The 23,742-nt window shown below is 39.8% G+C and overlaps 1 protein-coding gene across 1 annotated transcript in view; it reads right to left on the reverse strand.

Annotated features, from left to right (window-relative positions):
• adamts2.S (ADAM metallopeptidase with thrombospondin type 1 motif 2 S homeolog) overlaps positions 1-22,507 on the reverse strand; it is a 150,174-nt gene extending 127,667 nt beyond the window's left edge. Inside the window, exons 1-2 of the mRNA XM_018256219.2 lie at positions 22,182-22,507; positions 12,975-13,333 (exon numbers count right to left, since the gene is read on the reverse strand). Coding sequence (XP_018111708.1) covers positions 12,975-13,333; positions 22,182-22,278 — 456 coding nt within the window. The 5' untranslated portion in view covers positions 22,279-22,507. The remainder of the gene's footprint in view (positions 1-12,974; positions 13,334-22,181) is intronic.
• Between the last annotated feature and the right edge of the window lie 1,235 nt (positions 22,508-23,742).

The raw sequence follows: 23,742 nt of genomic DNA on the forward strand, positions 1-23,742 counted from the left end.
AGACCCGTCAGAGCCGATTGCTCCTCATTGTAATCCGATCGTTCCGATTACCCCGATATAGCCCTGCCATTGGTCGGCATATTGGGGAAAGATCCTCTTCATGTATGGGCAGCTTTAAGGCTCAGATGCACAGATAATATTGTACGAATCAAATTTTTGTACGATATTCGTTGCGTGCATGGTAGGAAACAAGCCAACCGATATCGGCAGAAGACTTGGATATCGGTCGGCTCGTCGATGGGGCTGGACGGAAAATTTTGACAGGGCGCTTTTGTAGGCACCCGAACATCAGCCATTGTTAGTGCTGAATCGTCAGATACAGGTAGAATTGTATTGTTTTTATATGTATATCTACCTGTATATCTGACGATACGACTCAACACGTGTGTATTGTAACGAACGATCTTTCTTGGAAAGATCTTTTCCAACAAAGATCGTAATTGTTACGTCCATGGCCAGCTATAGAGCGGTAGATCAGGGACATGGTCAATTATAGATTATTTACATCCTATTTATTTCTGATGGAGACCCTGCTCTACCCATAATGCCAAAAATGCAGCTCAGCATTGTCACAACCAATAAGGACATTCTGCGCAACATTGTTTTTGAAATAATGAAACAAAATCCTAAACGACAGGACTCGAGCGCTGTTGGGACAATACTAGACCTCGACACAGTTTGCGACACAAGAAGAATCTTTGGAATAGCTCTGGAAAATTCCGATACAGTGCTATTTTCCACACTCCCTAATCATCCCTCAGAAGGTTCAGTGGGAAAATGATATATATATTATTATACATTTATACAATTCAAAAGAGTATGTTTCTGTAATAATGTATTAAAGATATATGTGTGTGTGTGTGTGAGATGGATGGCTGTTTTGCTAAAACAATAATTTTAAATGAATAAACAGGTATGGATTTTTTTATAGGATGGTACAGTTCTGCATTGTTGTCTTAATCTTTTGTGTCTGACATTACCATGGAAACTTCATGACTGCCCGCATCTCTAGGGAGACCTTTGTTTTAACAACCTAGATTCTTATTATTCCAACTGCTCACATCTTCTCAGCAACATACAAGGCTGTACATAAAATATGGACAAGGCAGGTTTTATTACAAATACCACATTTGCAATTATTATGCAATTACATATACAAATTTAAGTCCCTCCATGAGAGCTTCCTAGTCAAGTGAAATTCTGTCGTCTAAGACTCTGTAGGGTTCTTTTAAAAATGGCTGGGGGGAGAGTTTCAGATGCAATGGGTATATATTTGTATTGTATTATTTTATTAATTTATATTGATTAAGCATCTTTGTTACTGGATTTTACCAGTCCACACTATTCTAAGGCTTAGGGAAAAAAAGCAGTAAGAGCCACATGGCCAACACACTGAGCTCTAGACAGATATCAAAGGGATGGTTCACCTTTAATTTAACGTTTAGTATTTTATAGAATGGCTCATTTTAAGCAACTTTTCAATTGGCCTTCATTTTTTCTTCTTCTGCTCTTCCCAGCTTTTAAATAGAGTCATTTATAAAGTTCCCGCAGCGCATATTTATTTGCAAATGGTTGGACTGCCCATGTTTTTTCCTGAATGCTAAAATATTGCACCGCTGTGCCCGTCTTTCAGTTTTTTGCGAATTCGCATTGAGAATACACTTTCGCAAGTGGCTCGCAAATGAGACAGGTTTTACGTGAGTGAGCACACTGTGCGAGGTTGTTGCCGTGCACGAAAATAGAGTTGACAATAACTTAAATTCCAAAACTGTTTTGCAAATATTTTCTCCGCCGCCAAAGTTGTGGCGTAATTCAAACGCACAGTGTGCACATAATATTCACAATTTGCGATCTTTGCCATGTGTAAAAAGTTCTTATAGACGTTCAAAGTGTAAGAAAAATTCGCAATTCTGTTTGCACACTCTTATTCAGCATTATAAATGAAACCATGTGCAGGGCAAATATATTCACTGTGCGAACCAATCTGCCATACGCAAAGTATATAAATGAGCCCCACTGACACCATCAAAAAAAAAAAAATACTTTGTAAGGGTACAAATGTATTGTTATTGCAACTTTTATTACTAATTTTCCTCTTCGAGTCCTCTCCTTTTCATAATCCAGTCTCTTATTCAAATCAATGCATGGTTGCTAAGGTAATTTGAACCCTAGCAACCAGATTGCTGAAATTTCAAACCGGAGAGCTGTTGAATAAAAAGCTAAATAGCTCAAAAACTACAGATAATAAAAAATGAAAACCAATTGCAAAATGTCTTTGAATATATCTCGCTAGATCACATTAAGGGGCAGATTTACTAAGGTTCGAGTGAATTTTCGAAGTTAAAAAACTTCGAATTTCGTAGTCATTTTTTGGGTACTTCGACCATCGAATAGGCCATATCCGACTTCGATTCGAACGATTCGAAGTAAAAATCATTCGACATTCTATAATCGAAGTACTGGCTCTTTAAAAAAAACTTCCACTTCAATACTTCGCTAAATTAAACCTGCCGAAGTGCTATGTTAGCCTATGGGGACCTTCTAGAGGTTTTTTCTAAGTTTTTGGCATTCGAAGGAAAATCGTACGATCGTACAATAAAATCGTTTGAATCGTACAATTCAAAGTATGATTCGGAAAACGATCGTACTACGATCGGAAACAATCGTACGATGCTAAAAATCCTACGAATTCGAATTTTGTAGGATTCAATTTGATAGTCGAATTTCGAAGTATTTTACACTTCGAAATCCGACCCTTGATAAATCTGCCCCAAAACGTTAATTTAAAGTTGAACAACCCCTTTAAGATTGGTGGTATACATGGAATTCTAATATTGTGCTCAAATCACAAGCCCCATAATGCAGAACAGTATAAAGCACTTTAAGGGGACATAAATCCAAAGTCAATATTTTGCTAAATCAAGAGGCAGATTTATTAAGGGTCGAATAGTAAAATCGAATTAGAATTTTTGATTTGTATTTTTGGTCAAAACTCACAAATTCGAATTGGGAATAATCCAAGCACGATTCGAATTCAAATTCAAAATTTGAGATTTCTCAAACCTTGACCCTGGGAACAATTGGAAATTAACTATCGCCACCTAAAACCTGCCGAGTTCATGCAGCAGTTAATGGCAGAGGTCCAGTGACCCATTTGAAGATGTTAATAGCCTCCCTGACATTCGAGTTTTTTTCTGAGAAAAAACTTGATTCGAGTTTAGTCAAATTTGATTTGAATTCAATACGAGTTTTCTAGTTGGTAATATTCGTACCATTTTTAGGCGTTCTAAATTTTTTTTCTTAAATAACCTCCCATTCAAATTTCAAATACTGTATATTTGAATTTATTAGAGTAAAACAAATTCACATGACTTTTCATAAATGGGCCCCTAAATGTATTTTAAGCAACTTTGCAATACCCATTCGTTAGTATTTTTTTTTTAATTAACATAACATTACTTGCAATAGGTTTTGGTCCCTGTCAACACTGCAGGTTCTCTCTGTTGATGAATGTAGCACAAGTCAGCCTTCCATGCTTCTTCACTTCAGAACCATGGCAAAAAAAAAAAAACAGAAAAGGACAGATACTAATTTCAAACAACTTTAAAATTGTTGTTGAAATGTAAATTGCAAAGTTGTTTAAGTTGTTAAGTTTATATCCCCTTTAAAAAGTACATGTGATCAGTGGTGGTATCTCATTTACAGTACAGTTATGGGACCTGTTGTCCAGAATCTGGGGTTTTCTGGATAATGGATCTTTCTGTAATTTGGATCTTCATACCTAAAAAATCATGTAAACATTAAATAAACCCAATAGGCTGGTTTTGCTTCCAATAACGATTAATTATATCTTAGTTGGGATCAAGTACAAGGTAATGTTTTATTATTACAGGTATAGGATCCCTTATCCGGAAACCCGATATCCAGAAAGCTCCGAATTACGGAATGGCTGTCTCCCATAGACTCCATTTTATCCAAATAATCCAAGTTTTTAAAAATGATATACTTTTTCTCTGTTATAATAAAACAGTAGCTTGTACTTGAGCCAAACTAAGATATAATTAATCCTTATTGGAAACAAAACCAGCCTATTGGGTTTGTTTAATGTTTAAATGATTTATAGTAGACTTAAGGCACGAAGACCCAAAATACAGAAAGATCCGTTATCCGGAAAACCCCAGGTCCCGAGCATTTTGGATAACAGATCCCATACCTGTACAGAGAAAAAGGAAATCATTTTTAAACGTTTGGATTATTTGGATAAAATGGAGTCTACTGGAGACAGCATTTCCATAATTTGGAGCTTTCTGGATAAAGGGTTTCCAGATAACAGATCCTATACCTGTATATGAAGTAGCACACACACACACATAAAATTGACAACTGTAATCAGCAACTTTGCTAAATACTACTGCCTTCACTGTATTTTCACTGGACTTTTGCCATGAGCATGAAAACTGCTTGCGTCTGTTTTTTTGTTTGTTTATTTGTAAACTGGAATTTGTATCAGATTTATAGTTAAAATAGCTGCAAAAAGATTGTAGAAGTAATTCATACAGTAGTTGAGAAAATCGACAACATTCGTGTTGTTTGGCTGATCATATACTGATACTACATTTCAATTAAGATTAAGGGGCCCATTTACTTTGTTCGAGTGAAGGAATAGAGGAAAAATAGTTCGAATTTCAAATGTTTTTTTTGGCTACTTCACCCACAACCTTCGACTTCGATTCGAACTAAAAATCGTTCGAGTATTCGATCATTCGATAGTCAAGTACTGTCTCTTTAAGTACTGGGGAAGGTCCCCATAGGCTTCCTAACAATTTTCTGATCGAAGGTATATCCTTCGATCGATGGATTAAAATCCTTCGAATCGTTCGAATTGCGCTAAATCCTTCGACTTCGATATTGTGCCCCAAAATCATAAAAGTAAATAACTTTAGAAGTATTATCTTCTAGTTTATGCCTAGTTTGGTTACACATGCAGGGCTAAAGGTGGCCATAGACGTAACAATTACGATCTTTCTTGGAAAAGATGTTTCCAAGAAAGATCGTTAGTTTCAATACACACATGTAGAGCTGAATCGTCAGATATACAGGTAGATATACGGGAAGAAACAATAGAATTCTACCTGTATCTGATGAATCAGCACTAACAATGGGCGATGTTTGGGTCCCTTCAAAGGCACCCGATCAAAATTTTCCGTCCAGCCCAATCGATGAGCCGACCGATATCCAAGTCTTCTGCCAATATCGGTCGGCTCTTTTTCCACCATATACGCACCGAATATCGGACGAAAATTTGTTTTGTGCGATATTATCTGTGCGTCTGTGGCCACCTTAAGAGTTTGTGGTCATTTTAATGGGCCAACCATGGTAGAAATATATTGTCATTTTTAAGCAGGAAGGTCCGTTTTTCAGGGCTCAGGTACAGTGAATGTGTTTGGGAAGCATTTTGAAGTTACAGGGTCTTATAAGGTTTGACACAAATGTCACATTGCACTTTAATAAACAATTGGGCTGAAATTTACCCCAAATGTCAACTTTATTGGTCTTTAGGTTATGCCCCCTATCATTTACCTAAGCCCTCCATCCTAGAATTTGCCAGTTTTGGAACCAGTGCCCTGGAGTAAAGTTTTCTTTAATCACTATTGTGATATGTATTGAATTCATGCAAAAGAAAAATGTAATTTAAACCTAAGTAGCTTACAGAAAGTTCTCAAATGAACGCCTCGGTCAAATGCAATGGCTGGAGGAATCAAATGTAATAAAGGAATCTCTTTAATGAATCCATGGGCCAAGTCAGGAGCTGATGGGTGCTTGAAAAATACACCAACCACCACAAGGATGTCATATCTGCAGACTTAGCAAGGCCAAGAACACACCAATGGATAAGGACAAGGAAAGGTACAAACAGTCTTATGCTGGGAACAAAATCTGAAAATGGTGACCACCAACAATATTTTGAAAGCAGAGCTGTAGTTTTTTATACCAGGGGTTCCTGAAAGCTTGGATATGGGTCCAACATCAAACTTGTGGCACCAGAAAGTCACTGTATCAAACGCTTTGGCAAAATCCAAATAGATCTACTGCTCCCCATCTGTCCAGCAAGTTACTTACCTCAAGAGAAAAAGCAAATTTGTCTGACATGACCTATCCTTTATAAAGCCATGCTGATTACAGCTGATAATGCCAATCACCAGGACAAAACTTTGAATGTGATCCCTTAACAAGCCTTCAAATAATTTGTCCATCACAGATGTCAAACTTACTGGCCTATAATTGCCAGGCTGAGTTCATAATCCCTTTTTAAACATTGGAATTTCATCATCTTTTCGCCAATCCACAAGTACCACACGGGCGCATTAACCCTTGCCATGAACTCCATGAGCCAACCTGCAGCACCCAGTCCCCATCAGAGGTCTCCCAGGCTTCCATTGGCACATTCAAATTTCATGACAATCGTGGTTTTAGAGAAACCAAGTTTAGTCGTGGTTTCAAAAATCTCTAAAATTCTACTTTTAATACCTAGGCCTCTATGTAGAATTTTGAAAATAGTACAATTAAAAATACATTTTTTGACGGTGATCTACCCCATTAGCATTAAAGGGATACTGTCATGGGAAAAAATTTTTAAAAAATGCATCAGTTAATAGTGCTAATCCAGTAGAATTTTGCACTGAAATCCATTTCTCAAAAGAGCAAACAGATTTTTTTATATTCAATTTTGAAATCTGACATGGCGCTAGACATTTTGTCAATTTCCCAGCTGCCCCTGGTCATGTGACTTGTACCTGCACTTTAGGAGAGAAATGCTTTCTGGCAGGCTGCTGTTTTTCCTTCTCAATGTAACTGAATGTGTTTCAGTGGGACATGGGTTTTTACTATTGAGTATTGTTCTTAGATCTACCAGGCAGCTGTTATCTTGTGTTAGGGAGCTGCTATCTGGTTACCTTCCCATTGTTCTTTTGTTTGGCTGCTGGGGGGAAAAGGGAGGGGGTGATATCACTCCAACTTGCAGTACAGCAGTAAAGAGTGATTGAAGTTTATCAGAGCACAAGTCACATGACTTGGGGCAGCTGGGAAATTGACAATATGTCTAGCCCCATGTCAGATTTTCAATATAAAAAAATCTGTTTGTTCTTTTGAGAAATGGATTTCAGTGCAGATTAACTGATTCATTTTGAAAAAATGTTTTTTTCCCCATGATAGTATCCCTTTAATCTTCCTTTCTTCTAACCTCAGTGGATGCTCTCATGTCTGCTGTTTTACTGGTGAATAAAACATCTGAAATCAAGAGAATTGCCCCTTTATCCATTGACAAATACACCCTTCAATCTGAACAGCGTGGAAAATTTTCAAACCAAAAAAAAAAATTCCTCTTCACAATAAGTCACGCACTGCTAATTTAACACAGATAAGTAAAACACGTGCAGTCATTAGAATCAGAAATTATGTTTTTTATGGAACATGGCCACCACCATCTGGCCACCATCACTGCTTTGTTTGTAACAACAGGTTGGGAAGGAACTTGTAGGATCTTTTAATATTGATTCCCTTAGAGGTATCAGCTGGTTTTCCTTTTGCAGTTTTCTTTCATTTCAAAAGACACAAGTATATGCATCAAAAGGCTGGCTCTATGTCATCAAACAACAGCTCAATCCTTATAGTGTTTGTGAGCATTCCAAATATTCCTCCGTATAAATGTTCACACAATTGCTTGGGAATAACACTCTTACCAGGAGCTGTGAAGGCAACATTAATATATTCTCCTATATATTTATGCGTGTTTTCAACTCCTTAACTATTTGATCGTGCATGTTTCCAATTACCAGGCTATTCTCTTATTCCAGCGGGGTATTTTTTCAGGACATGTAAATCAATCTGATTCAGATTATATAAAAGTCAAAGCAGCCCGTGAAGCAATATAACGTTTCATAAGATCCTTGATTCACTATGCATAAGCATCTCTGGAATAACAAGCAATAAAATCAAATAAAAAGACAGAAAATACGATTTTCTGTTTTTACCGAGCAAATGTCAAAGGGGAACTGTCATAGCTCGTAGCGGATGTTTTTTTCAAACAAGTTTTATTAATTATTAACTAATAATTAAAATAAACTTGAGCTCACCACTAACATTTAAAGCACTAGGTGGGGATGCATTGAGGCTTGACTATAATCAATATGCTAAGGACATTAAAGGAGAAGGAAAGGATAAAACTAAGTAAGCTTTATCAGAAAGGTCTATATAAATACACCACTAAAGCCTCAAAGTAATGCTGCTCTGAGTCCTCTGTCAAAAGAAACACAGCATTTCTTTCCTTCTATTGTGTACACATGGGCTTCTGTATCAGACTTCCTGTTTTCAGCTTAAACCTCCAGGGCTAGGGCTTGAGCATGCTCAGTTTGATCCTCTCTCCCTCCCTCCTCCCATCCCTGCTATAATCTGAGTTCAGAGCTGTAAGTGAGCAGGGAGAGACTCAGGCAGGAAGTGATGTTACACTAAGCTAATATGGCAGCTTCTATCCTAAACAAACAGAGACAGTGTCTAGAGCTGTTTACTCAGGTATGGTAAAGCATTCTGCAGAATAAATATAGCATTCTAGCTTGCACTATTGCAGCTAATCTGTTGGCAATAAACTGTCTTGGAGCTTTCCTTCTCCTTTAAGGGGTAAATTTACCTAACTGCAAAAATTCACCAGGGACGGCTTCGCACCCATCGCCACACTTCACCAGGCGAAAATTCGCTCAGACAACGCTAATTTACTAAAATGCAAAGTTACGTCCTGCGAGCGAATCAAATCGAAGAAACGATAGCGTTCAATTCTGCCTATTGCAACTTCGCTAGAGGTTTTGCACTCAGGCTAGTTTGCATATGGTGGGAAATTTAAAGTTAAATGGTTGTGTTTATGTTACATGCTCCATCTAATACATTACACTTACACATGCCAATGGAATCCTAATAAAGTCAATTGAGTTGTTATAATGCCCTACACAAAAGCCCAGTGTAAAATAATGTTCCCATATGTTATAAAATGTATGGGGGAAACCAGTTACACCAAAAAAAAATTTAAACACTTTTTCACCCTGTAAAAAAGAAAAACTCGCCAGCGTTTCTTGGACTTAGAAGCTTTTCCCCTCAAAATATATGATGTAATTAACTAAAGATTCAGGGAGTTCTGAAGGTCTGAATTGGCGAAGGCAAGTCTGGCGAAAGAGGTAACGTTCAGTAAAATCTGCATTTTAGTGAATTTGCGGCGTAACGTCCAATCGAAAAGTCACCTGGCGTTAGAATGCTTATCACCGCTAGCGTCTATCTCCTTTGCTAGCAAAATGACGCCTGCGCCCATAGTAAATCAGCAAAGCCCCTGAAAGCCATAACGCTGGCGAATCGCCGTCAGCATTAGTCACTTCACCCTTTAGTAAATCTGCACCTAAGACATTTTCTGCATTAAGCTACCAAAAATGCCCTTCCCGTTTAAACAAAACAAGGATTATTTGTCCATATATTGCAATATACTGTATTTAAGCTGGCCTACTACGTCAAAGTCAACCTTGGCCTGGCCAGTCCTATGCTCACTATCTTCTGATTCATTAAATTCTACTGATTCTATTGATCTACTGAATAAACGTGTTGTTTCATAAAAGTCATGTTTCATTACTATTACTGTCTTGTTATAAGTGCACAATGAAGGTTAGACCACCACAGGAGTCAACAAAAATACGATTTGTTTGACAAGCATAATATCCAAGGCTATTGTGAAACTAAAATCTATAGTTAGTGTAGGAGTATATATATATATATAGGGTATGTGGGAAATATGGTGCTATAAGATGCAAGTTTTGAAACATTTGTAGACACTTTTGGAAAATGATAATTTTAGCGAAGTTTCTAGTTGAGTTAAAAGCCATTTACTTTTAAATTTACTCATTTGGCACATTGTGTCCTTTTCAAAAACAGATGGATTTTCTGGGGTCTTCTTAGCATTAGGGGATATTCTGATCAGGGACAGATTCCCTGCTCCTCAGCCCAGAGATGCCCACACCACTAGCCCCTCCACCCCACAACTCCCCCATGCCTTGATCACAGCCTGCTTCCTGACCCAACACCACCCACAACCTTGATACCACTAGAGAGAGAACAGACTGTCAATCATTCAACTTCGCATGAATTGATCTAGGATTTAGGGTCTCTAAATGGCACCTACTTTGGAAATACTATGCAAACTAGACATCAAACTGCACAGAAGACCCCTGGCATTCTTTTTACTTGCTTTGGATGTAAAGGTTTATAGGAGAAAAAGATGCTGCAAAATGCAAGACATCTTATAAAAAAGCTCAGTTTAGTAAACCCTTGCAGACTGGTAGTTTATACTAGAAAGGCATATATGTGCATTTCAAATTCTTCATGCAGCCAGTGTCAGACTGGGACACCAGCGGCCCACCCAAAAACCTTTGACTAGGGATGGGCGAATTTTTTCGACTCGTTTCGCCCATAGACTTGTATGGCGGCGAGCGTCAAAAAAAAAAAGACGAACGTCAAAAAGATTTTGCCGCGCGACAACATTTTTTTTGACGCCTATAGACTTTAATGGGCGTCTGCGACATTTCACCGGCGCCGAATTTTTGGCGAAACGAAACTGGTCAAATTCGCCCATCCCTACTAGGGACCCACCAATTAATCTTAGACCAGGGCCCCACTCTAAGCACTATTATTCTTCCTCTCCTCACTCAACCTCTATTCTCCTAATCTCTTTTCTTTACATACTATAATCTGTTATTCCATCTATTTAGCCAATATGTTCTCATAAAAATAGGGAATGGCCATGAAATAGGCCAAATGTTTAGTAGCATGAGGGCCACTGATACCTTAAGCCACAGCTCCCGGGACCACTACCAACTTCTACTCCAGTTTAAAGCCTGTCTAAGCACATTACAAAAGTATACACACCAGCCAAATATATAGATGAGTGCCTTATGTTTTTCCATGAGGACCTAAAATTCTGTCAGCATTTCCAAAGCAAACCCTTGGAAAACAAGACTGAAAAGATTCACTTTTAGATCGCACAGGCTATTCTTTTGATTGTCCAGGGCACGGTAGAATGAAAAGGTTGTAGAGAAACATGTTCTTCCAGGAGTCCAGGAGCAATTACTGTAGCTCATGGACATAAAATATTGCTGACATCAATCCATGATGAGTCGTTAGTGTAGATGAGAGAAGGGGCGTCAGCTCTCTTTGTACTTTGTAGAAAATATAAGTAAATGGTTGAAAATGCCATAGCATACCTGCTTTACATTTCATTGAAACGTACCATTGTATACTACTCTACTGATAGACAGGACTGAACTTTATGCTTACAGACTGGTGTGCTCTTCATAAATACAAGTTTCTTGGACAAGTAGAGATGAATAAAAAGCTTCTTCGTTAACAACAATTAGCAGTGCATAATGTCCTTACTTCCTCTTCCACCCTTCTTTCTTCTCACAGGTGCACATGTGCAGTTAAAAGCTGGACTTTAACAAAAAAGCGGACTTTTTCGCTTTACTGCACATGTGGCGGGACTGATGACAAAATTTGTAACAAATATACAAGACTTGTTTTTTCATTGTTTTAAAGGAGAAATAAACCCTAAAAATCAATATGGCTAAAATTCCATATTTTATATACTGAACTTATTGCACGAGGCTAAAGTTTCAGCTTGTCAATAGCAGCAATGATCCAGGACTTCAAACTTGTCACAGGGGGTCACCATCTTGGAAAGTGTCTATACAGGTACTCTATATTGTGAGTGGGTCCCTAAGCTCAGTAAGTGACAGCAGCACAGAGCATGTGCAGTGAATCAGCAGAAAAGAAGATGGGGAGCTACTGGGGCATCTTTGGAGACACAGATCTTTACTGCTAAAGGGCTGTGGTTGCCTTGGGCTGGTACAGAAAATTTCTTGTCTACTCCTTTAGTTAAGCTTAAAGATGGCCATAGACATTACAATCTTTCCAGGAAAGATCGTTCATTTCAACACACACGTAGAGCTGAATTGTCAGAATTCTACCTGTATCCGACGATTCAGCACTAACAATGGCCGATGTTGGGGTGCCTTCAAAGTCGCCAGATCGACAAGCCAACCAATATCCAAGTCTTTTGCTGATATCGGTCGGCTCATCTGCCACCATACACGCACTGAATATTGTACAAAAATTTTTTCATACAATATTATTGGTGCATCTATGGCCAACTTTAGTTCTCCTTTAAAGGGAAACTATTGCGAAATTAAATCAGAGGAGGCAGTAGTGGACTTACCTCCTCCAAGCAGACACAAAACGACTGTAACTAAGCAGTCAAAATTTATTAACGAACTTCAAAATTTATTAACGAAATTTTGACTGCTTAATTACAGTCGTTTTGTGTCTGCTTGGAGGAGGTAAGTCCACTACTGCCTCCTCTGATTACCAAGTTTTGGTTATTAAACTCGTTTATATCCTTTTATTCTTTTGGCACCTCTGTTCTTTTTATACAATACTAAGTTCACCCTGGGTGGAGGGTTGATACCCCTTTTCTATCTACAGAGAGCGACTTCTTAATCCTGAGTGGGGTCAGGACAATCTCCCCACCTGCCTTTACAGTGGTTGCCTATTGGTAACCTTGGTTTGTGAGTATATGTTATCTACTCTTATTTCATTATCCCTTACCAATACATATTACACTATTGGGGCTCTTGGTGTTCCTTTTGTTTATTGCGAAATTAAGAACGGACTGATCTCAGCATCTGTTCCTCTACATTTACTTGTGCTGGAGTCTCTTTTTGGACAGCTCTAAAACCTTATCTAGGCAAAGGAAACACAGGCTAATGATATATTAGAGCTATGAGTCCATCAAAAAACTGTTGCTTGAAGCACATATCTCAATGAAATAAGTGGTTTAATATTGCATGGTGACACATATCTACTAATACTCAACAAAGAAAAAAACAACTTACCAGTCCATCGCAGTTACTTATAGCAACAGAGGCATTTGGTAAGTCAGTTATATCGCCAACATAAAGGCAATTTGTGTTTAGTGGTTCAATAGCAGACACATTGGCACCGTCCTCCCATTCAATTGTTGCGCCTGGTGCGACCAATTTCGAATTAGCTCTTAACCTCAAGTGAAATTCCCTTCCGAAAACAGTGACATTATAATAAATTCTTTCAGCTGAGGTTTTTTCAAGAACGGCAGCATCTCTTCTGAAACGGTTGGTTTCTCTCTTTGCCACAGCGTGAGAAACATATTTTCCCTTCGAGTCGGTACTGACCGGGGTTACAAGCCTGTACTCCTCTAACTTCTTCAAAAGAGAGTCTAAAAGAAAAAAAAGATGGAAAATACATTCATTTCACAAACTAATTAATTTCAATTAAAATAATTATTATTCATCTGCTAAATCTGGCCAACCTGGTAAAGCAATCTTTCTTTTTTTCTTTTTAAAGGTGTAACGATGTGCGTATGTAATGTTACTCAACTTTTCAATATACATAACCAAACCTTCTCTGTTCTATAATCTTTATTTGTTTTTTAAACCTACATTTCTCATGGCAGGAAAATATTTTTCACAGTATCTATGAAAATAAACAAGCAAAAGAAGCAAAAAAAACCCGTAAATATCATCAGGTGGCTTCTTCTTAAAATTAAGGAAAAATAGCTTATAATAGAACCTTGTTTTAAAATAATCTTTACAAAGCTGAATTGCAAATTCATATTCAAAATTACTGGTAACTTATTTTATTATTATTTATGCAGTGTTTGGTACATCTTGTTTTTTTTACAATTTCTAACATCTAGACAAACATTAATTTTCAATGGTTTAAAGGATGTTTGTAAAAATAATTGCCCTTGAAACTAGAATGTGTTGGTTCCTTTCTGTACTTTTTGTTCAAATTTAGTTCTCCTCCAGCAAAGAAAAGTCTGTTAATCAATTGGCTTCTGCTATATTATTGCTAAGTTATTTCAACAGTCAGTGCCACCAGGGCAAGGGATGGTAAGGAACAGAAAGCTTTTGCAATTACATTTACAATTTACAATAAACCGTTAAAATGTTTTCTGAATATATATTGGGTGGTTTCATAAAATGTAATTTATTAAAGGACCAGTAACCTCAAAAAATGAAATTGTTCTAGGGTCTGGCCACACGGGCAGATTCGGGGAGATTAAAAATCTCCTCTTCTTTGCAGTGTCTAATCTCCCCGATCTGCCTTCTCGTGCCTTCCGCCGGCTGAAATATAAATTGCCTGGGGACAGGCACACGGAGCGTTTCGTTTTCCGAAGTCATCCGAAGTTTCCTCGTGAGGCAATTACAGGCGACTTCGGAAAACAAAACGCTCCGTGTGCCTGCCCCCAGGCGATTTACATTTTAGCCGGTGGAAGGCAGGGGAAGGCAGATCGGGAAGATTAGGCCCTGGTTCAAGATGTTGAACATGGTCTACCAGTCGATCACTTTAAAGTTCATGGTAGACCACAGAAAAAAATTGCAGTGCGAAAAAAAAAAATTGCCGCGTGTAAAAATTGTTGTACATAGAAATTTGTCGCTCATAGAAAATTGTTGGCGTAAAAATTGTCACATGTGAAAAATTGATGTGTTGCTCGTAAAAGTCGCCCATAGACCAATGTATTTCAGTGAATTGGGGTATTGTGGGTATTTATACATGGAATTGTCTCTGTGCCATCCTGCTATGAGTTTGTAATGTAAATTTCATGATGGCGTCAGGAGGCAAGAGTAGATCGCGAGGTGACAAAATCTGAGCACCTGTATTTTGATACATTAGTAACTATTTAAGATAAACAAGTTAGCAGTGTCGGGTCCAAAAATTCTCTACCCGCACTCAACCCTAACCCGCCCCCACCCAACCCAACCGGAAGATGTCGTGCAGGTTCTGCGGGTTTTGGGTCGGCCCCCACATCACTAAAAACAAGTCTCTTATGACTCACAGCTTAAAAGGCAATCTCACCTTCAATAGCAAAACTTATAAAATATGGCCCAAAAACTCATAGAAATGTGTTCAAACAATCCATAACCTGACAAAGTTTCTAAAATGGACATGGTAATTAGGGGTGTGGACATAAAATGGGCGAGGTCAAAACAATTTCTCTGCGCTACGCGCAACAGATCTTTTTGATCTAAAGTGAGGAATGAAACTTAAGTCTGTTTCAAAAGCAACATTGAGTGAACAGTATCATTCTGAGCTGGGGAATAAAAGGAATCAAAAGGGCAAGAAGATTCCTTCTTTGTACCCATTGCATCCTAGTGTGAAGTCTCTGAATTAAGTAGATTCACTAGGATTTGGTGATTTAAAAAACAGTTCATATTCACCTAAAACCAACACAATATTATGAATTGCTGCCTCTCCACTGAGTATAAGGGCTTGATTCATAATTTGCCCAAATTTGAAATCAAAGGGCGTATTTATTAATGCAGTGCATACAATTATCTGATGCAACTCAACATGATTATTTTTTACCCCAATGTGCGTTTTTGATGCAGAATTTGGGCATAAATGCAGACGAATACTAAGCAATGTTTCCTGCTACTTGTACACAATAAGCCAATACAAGGGCTAATTTCTGAACAGATCGCAAGTTGCGGCACGCGATTTCAGAGTGTAGTGGCATCGCTACCCTCCAGGTCCAAGCTGGAAGTAACTGCTTTTAAATTCATTTTGGCAATTTGAACACATGGTTGCATTTGGAGAGCCCTCGAGTTTTTAATTGTTTGAAGCCTATGTGACCTGAAATAATCCTTCCGGCCACAGTCATCAGCAGCAGCATCTATCACTCCTTCTCTAATAATACTCTCTCTAAGGAATAGACTTTACATTGATCAATTCTATCTATATTAAGCAGGGACTCTACCATTTCCACCAACATTTGGCCGCTAACAGGAAATTATGGAGAGCAGATTAAAAAAATGGCTGCCAAATCATGTTCCTTATAATAAAGATAGCTTCAAACAGGAACCGGCATCATGCCAGTTTAATAAATATTTAGAAATGGGATTTGAGAAGTAAACAATAAAAGATCCACCTAGTAAGATCAGGCTTTTGAATAAAGAGCAGGAGACAGCAAACAGATGTAACCTCCTTACAGTGCAACCTTCCTAATGAAACCTAAAGGGTGTCTCTCAATAGGTTTATTGAATATTTACAAGAAAGCATTTTTAGAATTCTCATTATAAACCCAATGTAATGGCTCAGGGCCACTTGCTTTCCAATGGGTTAGGTACAGGAGCTTTTCACAAGGAGTAAGGAATTTCCTGAACCTCAAAATTCTTTTTGCCCATCTAATGACTTAGGTGGGGATGTGATAACACAATGTGTTAACAACCAAAGGCCCCAGAAGAGAAACATAGCAACTGTTGAGAATAGTGGGAAGATCCAGCTTGACAGCCACAGGGCACATTTTGAGAAAACATAAAAAGGGTCTATAAAATGTTAGACCTGAGCCAGAAAAGATTTCAGCCTTAAAGAAGTGACCTGACAACAATGTATGTCAACATGTTTCTTTTGGTGAAAATTTCACTGGAGAGCAGGGACTTTGTGCCAGACATCTTGAAGATGTGAAGCATGATCACTGGCAGCAGGAATACTTCACTGAGAAGACAAAACAGGCAACAATTTGGTTTGATAGCAAACTGTTCAAGGTTGAACAGGGATTGTGAGGGAACAGCCATTTTCAAGTCCAGCTGCAAATTTGCTTTGGAACGAGACATGGACGTAAATTATGATGATAGGGAAGCCAGCGTGCAAAGTGCACAAATCAGACCCAATGCACCATTTTTTGGTACACTACATTTTATTGTGAAATTTGGCAAATGAAATGCCCATAAAGTTGTTTCCAGCTCCTGATTCAAGTCAGCCATACATACAGGGGACCTTTGCAGACACTGGAAATGTACAAGAAATAGGAAACCAGGAATTGTTGCCATGACTTTATGGGGAGATGATTAAATAAGTCTCAGATAAGTCTCCCCTAATTCACTTGGACATTGTTCCATCCGGTGCAGGAAAGTTAAAAGACCAGTAACATAAATATTTTTTTTTTTTTTTAAATTGTTTCTTTTTAACGAAAAAATAACACCAAGACAGTTTTCACATCTAATTCGCAAAGTTTTTATTAATAAATGACTTTACCGATTCTCTGCTTGCGCTCCTCTTCAGAAACGGCGACAGGGAGACGATCGATTGTGGGGCGCTCGATTTCTCCTCCCTGCCTTCTACAGGAGATTGCCAGGGAGGAGAAATCGAGCGTCGCACGGTGGATCGTCGTCGTTTTTGAAGAGGAGTGCAAGCAGAGAATCGGTAAGTCATTAATGAATAAAAGCTTTGCAAATTAGAAGTGAAAACTATCTTGGTGTTATTTTTTCGTTACAAAGAAAACATTTTTTCAAAAAAAAATTTTTTATGTTACTGGTCCTTTAAGCACTGGAGGCAAGTGGATGGTGGCATTGCCGAAATAGAAATGGCACTATTTATTTCACACGTCTTACACAACAGCACAGAACACAAACTACAATGATACTGAAAATGTGAGGGAAAAGTCTGCACTATAGGTAAAAATACATGGCGAAAAAAATGTGAAATTGCTCATTGCCCACTGTGCTTGTGATTGTAATGAGCCTGCAGTGTAATATTAGGGTCTGGCCTCACGGGCAGATTCGGGGAGATTAGTTGCCAGGTGACAAATCTCCTCTTCTTCACGGCGACTAATCTCCCCAATCTGCCCCCGGCTAAAATGAAAATCGTCTGGGGGCAGGCACTCAGATCGCTTTCCGAAGTGGCCCGAAGTTTCCGCGTGAGGCAATTACGGGCTACTTCGGAAAACAAAGCGCTCTGAGTGCCTGCCCCCAGTTGATTTTTATTTTAGCCGGCGGAAGGCAGATCGGGGAGATTAGTCACCTCGAAGAAGAGGAGATTTGTCGTCTGGCGACTAATCTCCCCGAATCTGCCCGTGTGGCCGGACCCTTAGAGGCACATTTATCAAGGGTCGAAATTCTAATTCATGTGTGTTTTTTTTAACTCACATGAATCTGATTCAATCGGAGGGTCATTTGTGAAGAAAATTGAATATGCAAAACTTGGACGAATTTTACAGACCCAAAAACTCAAATCGAATTGTAATCAAATTTGACCAAACTAAGTTTGAATTATTTCTCCAAAAAAAACTTGAATGTCAGGAAGGCTCCAAACATCTCCAGATTGATCACTGGACCTCTCCCATTTCCTCATTCTAATTCTTAAAGGGCCAGAGTTTGATAAACATAGAAATTCTAATATTTTTAAAAAAAACTTGAATCGAGTTTGAATTTGACAGTTTTGACCATAAAAAAAAATCGACCCTTAATAAATCTGCCCCTTAGTGTGCCCTGGTTTAAATAGTTCCTTGTTTCCAGGGGTGTCAACCTGAGGAGGCTCACTGCTGCTTCCCCCCAACAACTTTTTGGTGCCGGAGGGGATCTGGGGGGGGTCCACTATGATAATGCAGAGAAGTACAATTGCGCTCCCTATGCTAGACGCGACGAATTTCTTGTTTGCATTTGTTCCGTCCCTGGTAACCAGAGGGTTTCTCAACTTGCCCCATTGGCACAGCTCCCCTGTTTCACAACCAAATTCATTCTAGTCTGGACAAACAAAGAATACAAAAGTTCACCCTTGAATTAACATTTAATAAGATGTAGAGCCTGATATGCTGAGACAATTTGCAATCGGATGTTGTTTTTTATTATTTGTGTTTTTTTTAAGTTATTTACCTTTTTATTCAGTAGCTCTCCAGTTTGCAGTTTCAGTAGTCTGGATGCTAGGGTCCAAATGACCCATACAGTGGCGTAACTAGAGTGCACTGGGCCCCCCTGCAAAAAAAATTTCAGAGGGGTCCGGCGCACTCCAATCCCCATCCTCCCACCCACTGACCACCCCCCACTCCGCCCACTGACCACCCCCACTCCGCCCACTCAGTGCCGACTTCAGTCCCGCTTCCTTGCCACAGGTAAGAGAGCGGCTGGGAAAGAGGGGGTTTTCTTATTAGCTATAGAGAAAGCAGACCCCTGAGTTCCCTGGGCCCCCCTGTAACTGCACCATCTGCTTCCTCTATAGTTACGCCACTGAACCCTTAGCAACCATGCACTGATTTGAATATGAGACTGGAATATGAATAGGAAAGGGCCTGAATAGAAAGATGAGTGATGAAAAAAATAGCAATAACAAAAACATGTAGCCTTACAGGGCAATTGTATTTTAGATGGGGTCAGAGACTCCCATTTGAAAGCTGGAAAAAGTCAGAAGAAGGCAAATAATTCAAAAACTATGAAAAAAAAGGCCAATTGAAAAGTTGCTTAGAATTAGCCATTCTATGACATATTAAAAGTCTCATTAAAAGTGAAAAATCCCTTTAATATCTCTGCTGCTCCTCTATATATCCCAAGCGGTTCTTATCCAAGCAAGAAGCTGAGTAGTTGTGTAACTATGCACTGGCTCACCCACCGCTTCAACACATTTACACAACAACAAAAAACCCACACATTCCCCACTGTCTTGTCATAAATAAATGTCCAGCTTCATTCTCTCATCTCTTAAAGGGGAACTATCGCGAAAATGAAAATTTTATTTAAGCTTCATCATACTGAAATAAGAAACTTTCTAAATGTAATCAATGAAATATTCTGTACCTTTTCTGAAATAATCAAGTTTATGTTCACTATCCCTCTCTCAGCATCTGTTTCTCTTCATTCTCTCATCATGCAGCAGTTGGGTGTCAGATATTTATTGACAGTTAGATCCAATATATCTTATAGGAGGGCTTCCTTTCCTAGCAGATGTATTAGGGGGGGATGTATAGGGGGAGGCTCATTTTGCCTAGAAGTATTAGAGTTCACTCTATTAAAATCAATAGACGTGTCTCTCTACATGCAGAATTTGTGCAAAAGGTAGTTATTTTGTTAGATTTTGTTTGTACTGGAATCAGTTATTTGAGTGAGCTCTAAGGGCAGAGACACACGCTGCTATTTCGGGAGATTAGTTGCCCAGCGACAAATCGCTTCTCTTTGGCGAGTAATCTCCTCGAACTGCCTTCCCCCCGGCTAGAATGTAAATCACCGGCAGGATGGCACTTGGATCGCTTTGGCTTTTTTCGAAGTCACTCCGTTTCCTTGTTAGGCAACTTCAGGCCACTTCGGAAAACTAACCTTTCCGAGTGCCATCCTGCTGGCGATCTACATTCTAGCCGACGGGAAGGCAGTTTGGGGAGATTAGTCGCCCGAAGAAGAAGCAATTTGTTGCTGGGCGACTAAATCTCCACGTATGTCTCTGCCCTTAGGGCAAGGGCACACAGGCAGATTCAGGGAAATTTAGTCGAATGGAAAGTTATCGCTTCTTCTTCGGGTCGACAATCTCCCCGAACTGCATTCCCCCTGCATTCCGCCTGATAAAATGAAAAATCGCCGGTGGCAATGCATTTGCGGCGCTTTCATCGTGATGCAACTACAGAAAATGAATCGCTCTGCCTTCCCGTCAGAGATTTTCATTATAGCCAGCGGAAGGCAGGGGAAGGCAGTTCAGGGGGGATTAGTCGTCTCGATGAAGAGGAGATTTGTCGCCCGGGAGATTAGTTTCCCCCAATCTGAGTGTGTGCCCTGACCCTTTGGGCATAGACACACGTAGAGATTCAGCGAGATTAGTCGCCCGGTGACAAATCTCCTCTTCTTCGGAGCAACTAATCTCCCTGAATTGCCTTTCTGCTTGGCTAGAAGCAAAATCGCCCGCGGGGTGGCACTCTAAGCACTTCGTTCGGGTGACTTCGGAAAACGAAATGCTCCCAGTGCCATCACGTCGGCGATTCAGCTTCTAGCCAGGCGGGCAGGCAGTTCAGGGAGATTAGTTGTTCCGAAAAGGCAATTTGTCATCGGGCGACTAAATCTCCACAGTGTCGGACTGGGCCGGCGAGACACCGGGAAAAAAACTTGGTGGGCACCAGGCTCTCGTGGGCCCGTCGGCCCAGATCCGCTTCTTAGTTGCGCAATCCCTCTTTGTCGGGGGTCACGGTAAAATCAAAATTTAGCTAAAACGTGGCACTGACGCTCATACACACATACCTGGGACCCTGGTGTATGCACGACATGTCGCGCTGGCCGAGGAGGCCCACCAGATTTTTTCCCGGGTTTCCCACCAGCCCAGTCTCACACTGGTCTCTGCCCTTAGGGCAGGGGAACACGGGCAGATTCTGGGAGATTTAGTCGCCTGGCAACTAATCGTCTCTTCTTCGGGTTGACAATCTCCTTCTCCCTGCTACAATGAAAAATAGCTTGCGGCAATGCACTCACGGCACTTCGATTCCCGAGGTCGCCCGAAGTTTCCTCGTGAGGTGAGGCATGCCTGGCGAGTGCCATGCCGCAGGCGATTTCGCATTCTACCAGGCGGAAGCCGTTCGGGGAGATTAGTCGCTACCAAAGAAGCAATTAGTCTCTGGGCTACTAATTCCCCACGAATCTCCAGGTGTGACTTTACCCTTAACAATGATATGACCTTGCAGGAAAGAACAGACCATGTCCTGCATCAGGTGCCAGTGTTTGGGGTGGTGTCAGGTATAAGAGAGAAACACAAAGCTTTTCTGCAAATCCCAATCCAATCTCTCTGTTCCATTATTGGTCAGTTGGAACGTTCTAAGATTGTGGCTTCGGTTGATTTTCTATTATTTACTTCTCTCTCTATGACAGACAGATAGATCCTCAGCTCATGTGTCGCTACTCTCCCATTGGCAAATAGTTGTAATCGCAGCAGCTGGGCTCGGAGAGCTTGTTGTAACACGCAAGGGGGGAACTCGGCGCTGCCTTGAACTCTAGCTGCTAAACTTGCTAATAAAGATAATGGGAAAGGGCTGAGAGCTGATAGAAAAGGGCAGCGGCGACTAAGAGCGATAGAAAAGGGAAGAGGCGACTGAGAGCGATAGAAAAGGGCAGCGGCGACTGAGAGCGATAGAAAAGGGCTGTGGCGAGCGAGCGCGTTCAGTAGATTCCAGCTCAGCGGAAGCGCAAAGAGATGTTTCACTCACACAACAAACTTTCGTGGGGTTATTACATTGTTCCTGGAAGGGGTTTTGTTTCCCTGAAGCCATTGCAGCGTCTCACTGGGGAACAGACAGGAGTGGAAACTTTCCGCTGGGCACTTACCTTTATCGCTGGAGATGTAGAGGGAATGCGCCGGCTGCACGGGCAGCAAACACAAAAGGAAGAAGCAGCAGCGACTCATCCCCAGCAGCGGCTCCATTGCAGATGAACTGCAGCTTCTCTGCCTCAGAAGGAGGATCCAGCGTTGCAACGATTCTCTCGGCTAAAGTCAAGAAGCTTGTCAAGGAGCAGCACGAATGTTTCCCTGGCAGAATTACTCCAGCGATACACACAGCAGTTCATCCCAAGTTGAGATGTAATCGAGCGCGCGATTGGCTTCAGCGCAATGGGGACGATTGGTTGTTTTAAAACAAGTCTGGATAGGCTATTGTCATTTTCCATTCCATGTGGATGTGGCACTGCTGCTGCTGCTGCAGTCCATTATTTCCCTCATTCCCACACAAGTTCTTCCCACTTAACAGACGGAGCATCCCTTGTTTTTCTCTATAGTCCTTATGTCTATAAAGTGTCCATTTATATCTGTAATATATCTAATACTTTCCTGTGTCCATTTATGTCTATAATGTGTCCATTTATATCTATAATATATCTAATACTTTCCTATAGTCCTTATGTCTATAAAGTGTCCATTTATATCTATAATGTTTCTAATACTTTCATGATCCTTATGTCTATAATGTGTCCATTTGTGTCTATAATGTGTCCATTTATATCTATAATATATCTAATACTTTCCTATAGTCCTTATGTGTGTAATGTGTCCATTTATATCTATAATGTTTCTAATACTTTCCTGATCCTTATGTCTATAATGTGTCCATTTATGTCTATAATGTGTCCATTTAGGTCTATAATGTGTCCATTTAGGTCTATAATGTGTCCATTTAGGTCTATAATGTGTCCATTTATGTCTATAATGTGTCCATTTATGTCTATAATGTGTCCATTTATGTCTATAATGTGTCTATAATGTGTCCATTTATGTCTATAATGTGTCCATTTAGGTCTATAATTTGCCCAATACTTTCCTGGTCCTTATGTCTGTAATGTGTCCAATACTTTCCAGTGATCCTATGTGTGTATATCTTTATGTATAAAGTTCTGTAAGGACCAGCAAGTATGTACAATATATAAAAGAATACACATGGAGGACAAGTAACATGATAAATACCAGGGATGCAACAAATTCACTATTTTGGATTCAGCCGAACCCACGAATCCTTTGCGAAAGATTCGGCCGAATACCGAACTGAATCTGAATCCTAATTTGCATATGCAAATTAGGGGTGGGAATGGAAATCGCATGACTTTTTGTCACAAAACAAGGAAGTAAAAGATGTGTTCCGCTTCCCACCCCTAATTTTCATATGCAAATTAGGATTCGGTTCAGCTGGGCAGAAGGATTCGGCCGAATCCAAATCATGGCTGAATACCGAACCGAACCGCAAATAAATGTTTTGCATGAGGCAATGACCATTTTTCTGGATTCAAAGGTATTTTTGGGTGCTTTTCTGCCCACGGGAAAATTGATTACCTGTGGGTGAAAAAGTATTATGTGTGTTATTTTCTTTGTAGTTTCCATGTTCGGTACCTTAAAACACAT

This window comes from Xenopus laevis, chromosome 3S (assembly GCF_017654675.1).
Source record: "Xenopus laevis strain J_2021 chromosome 3S, Xenopus_laevis_v10.1, whole genome shotgun sequence".
NCBI lineage: Eukaryota > Metazoa > Chordata > Amphibia > Anura > Pipidae > Xenopus > Xenopus laevis.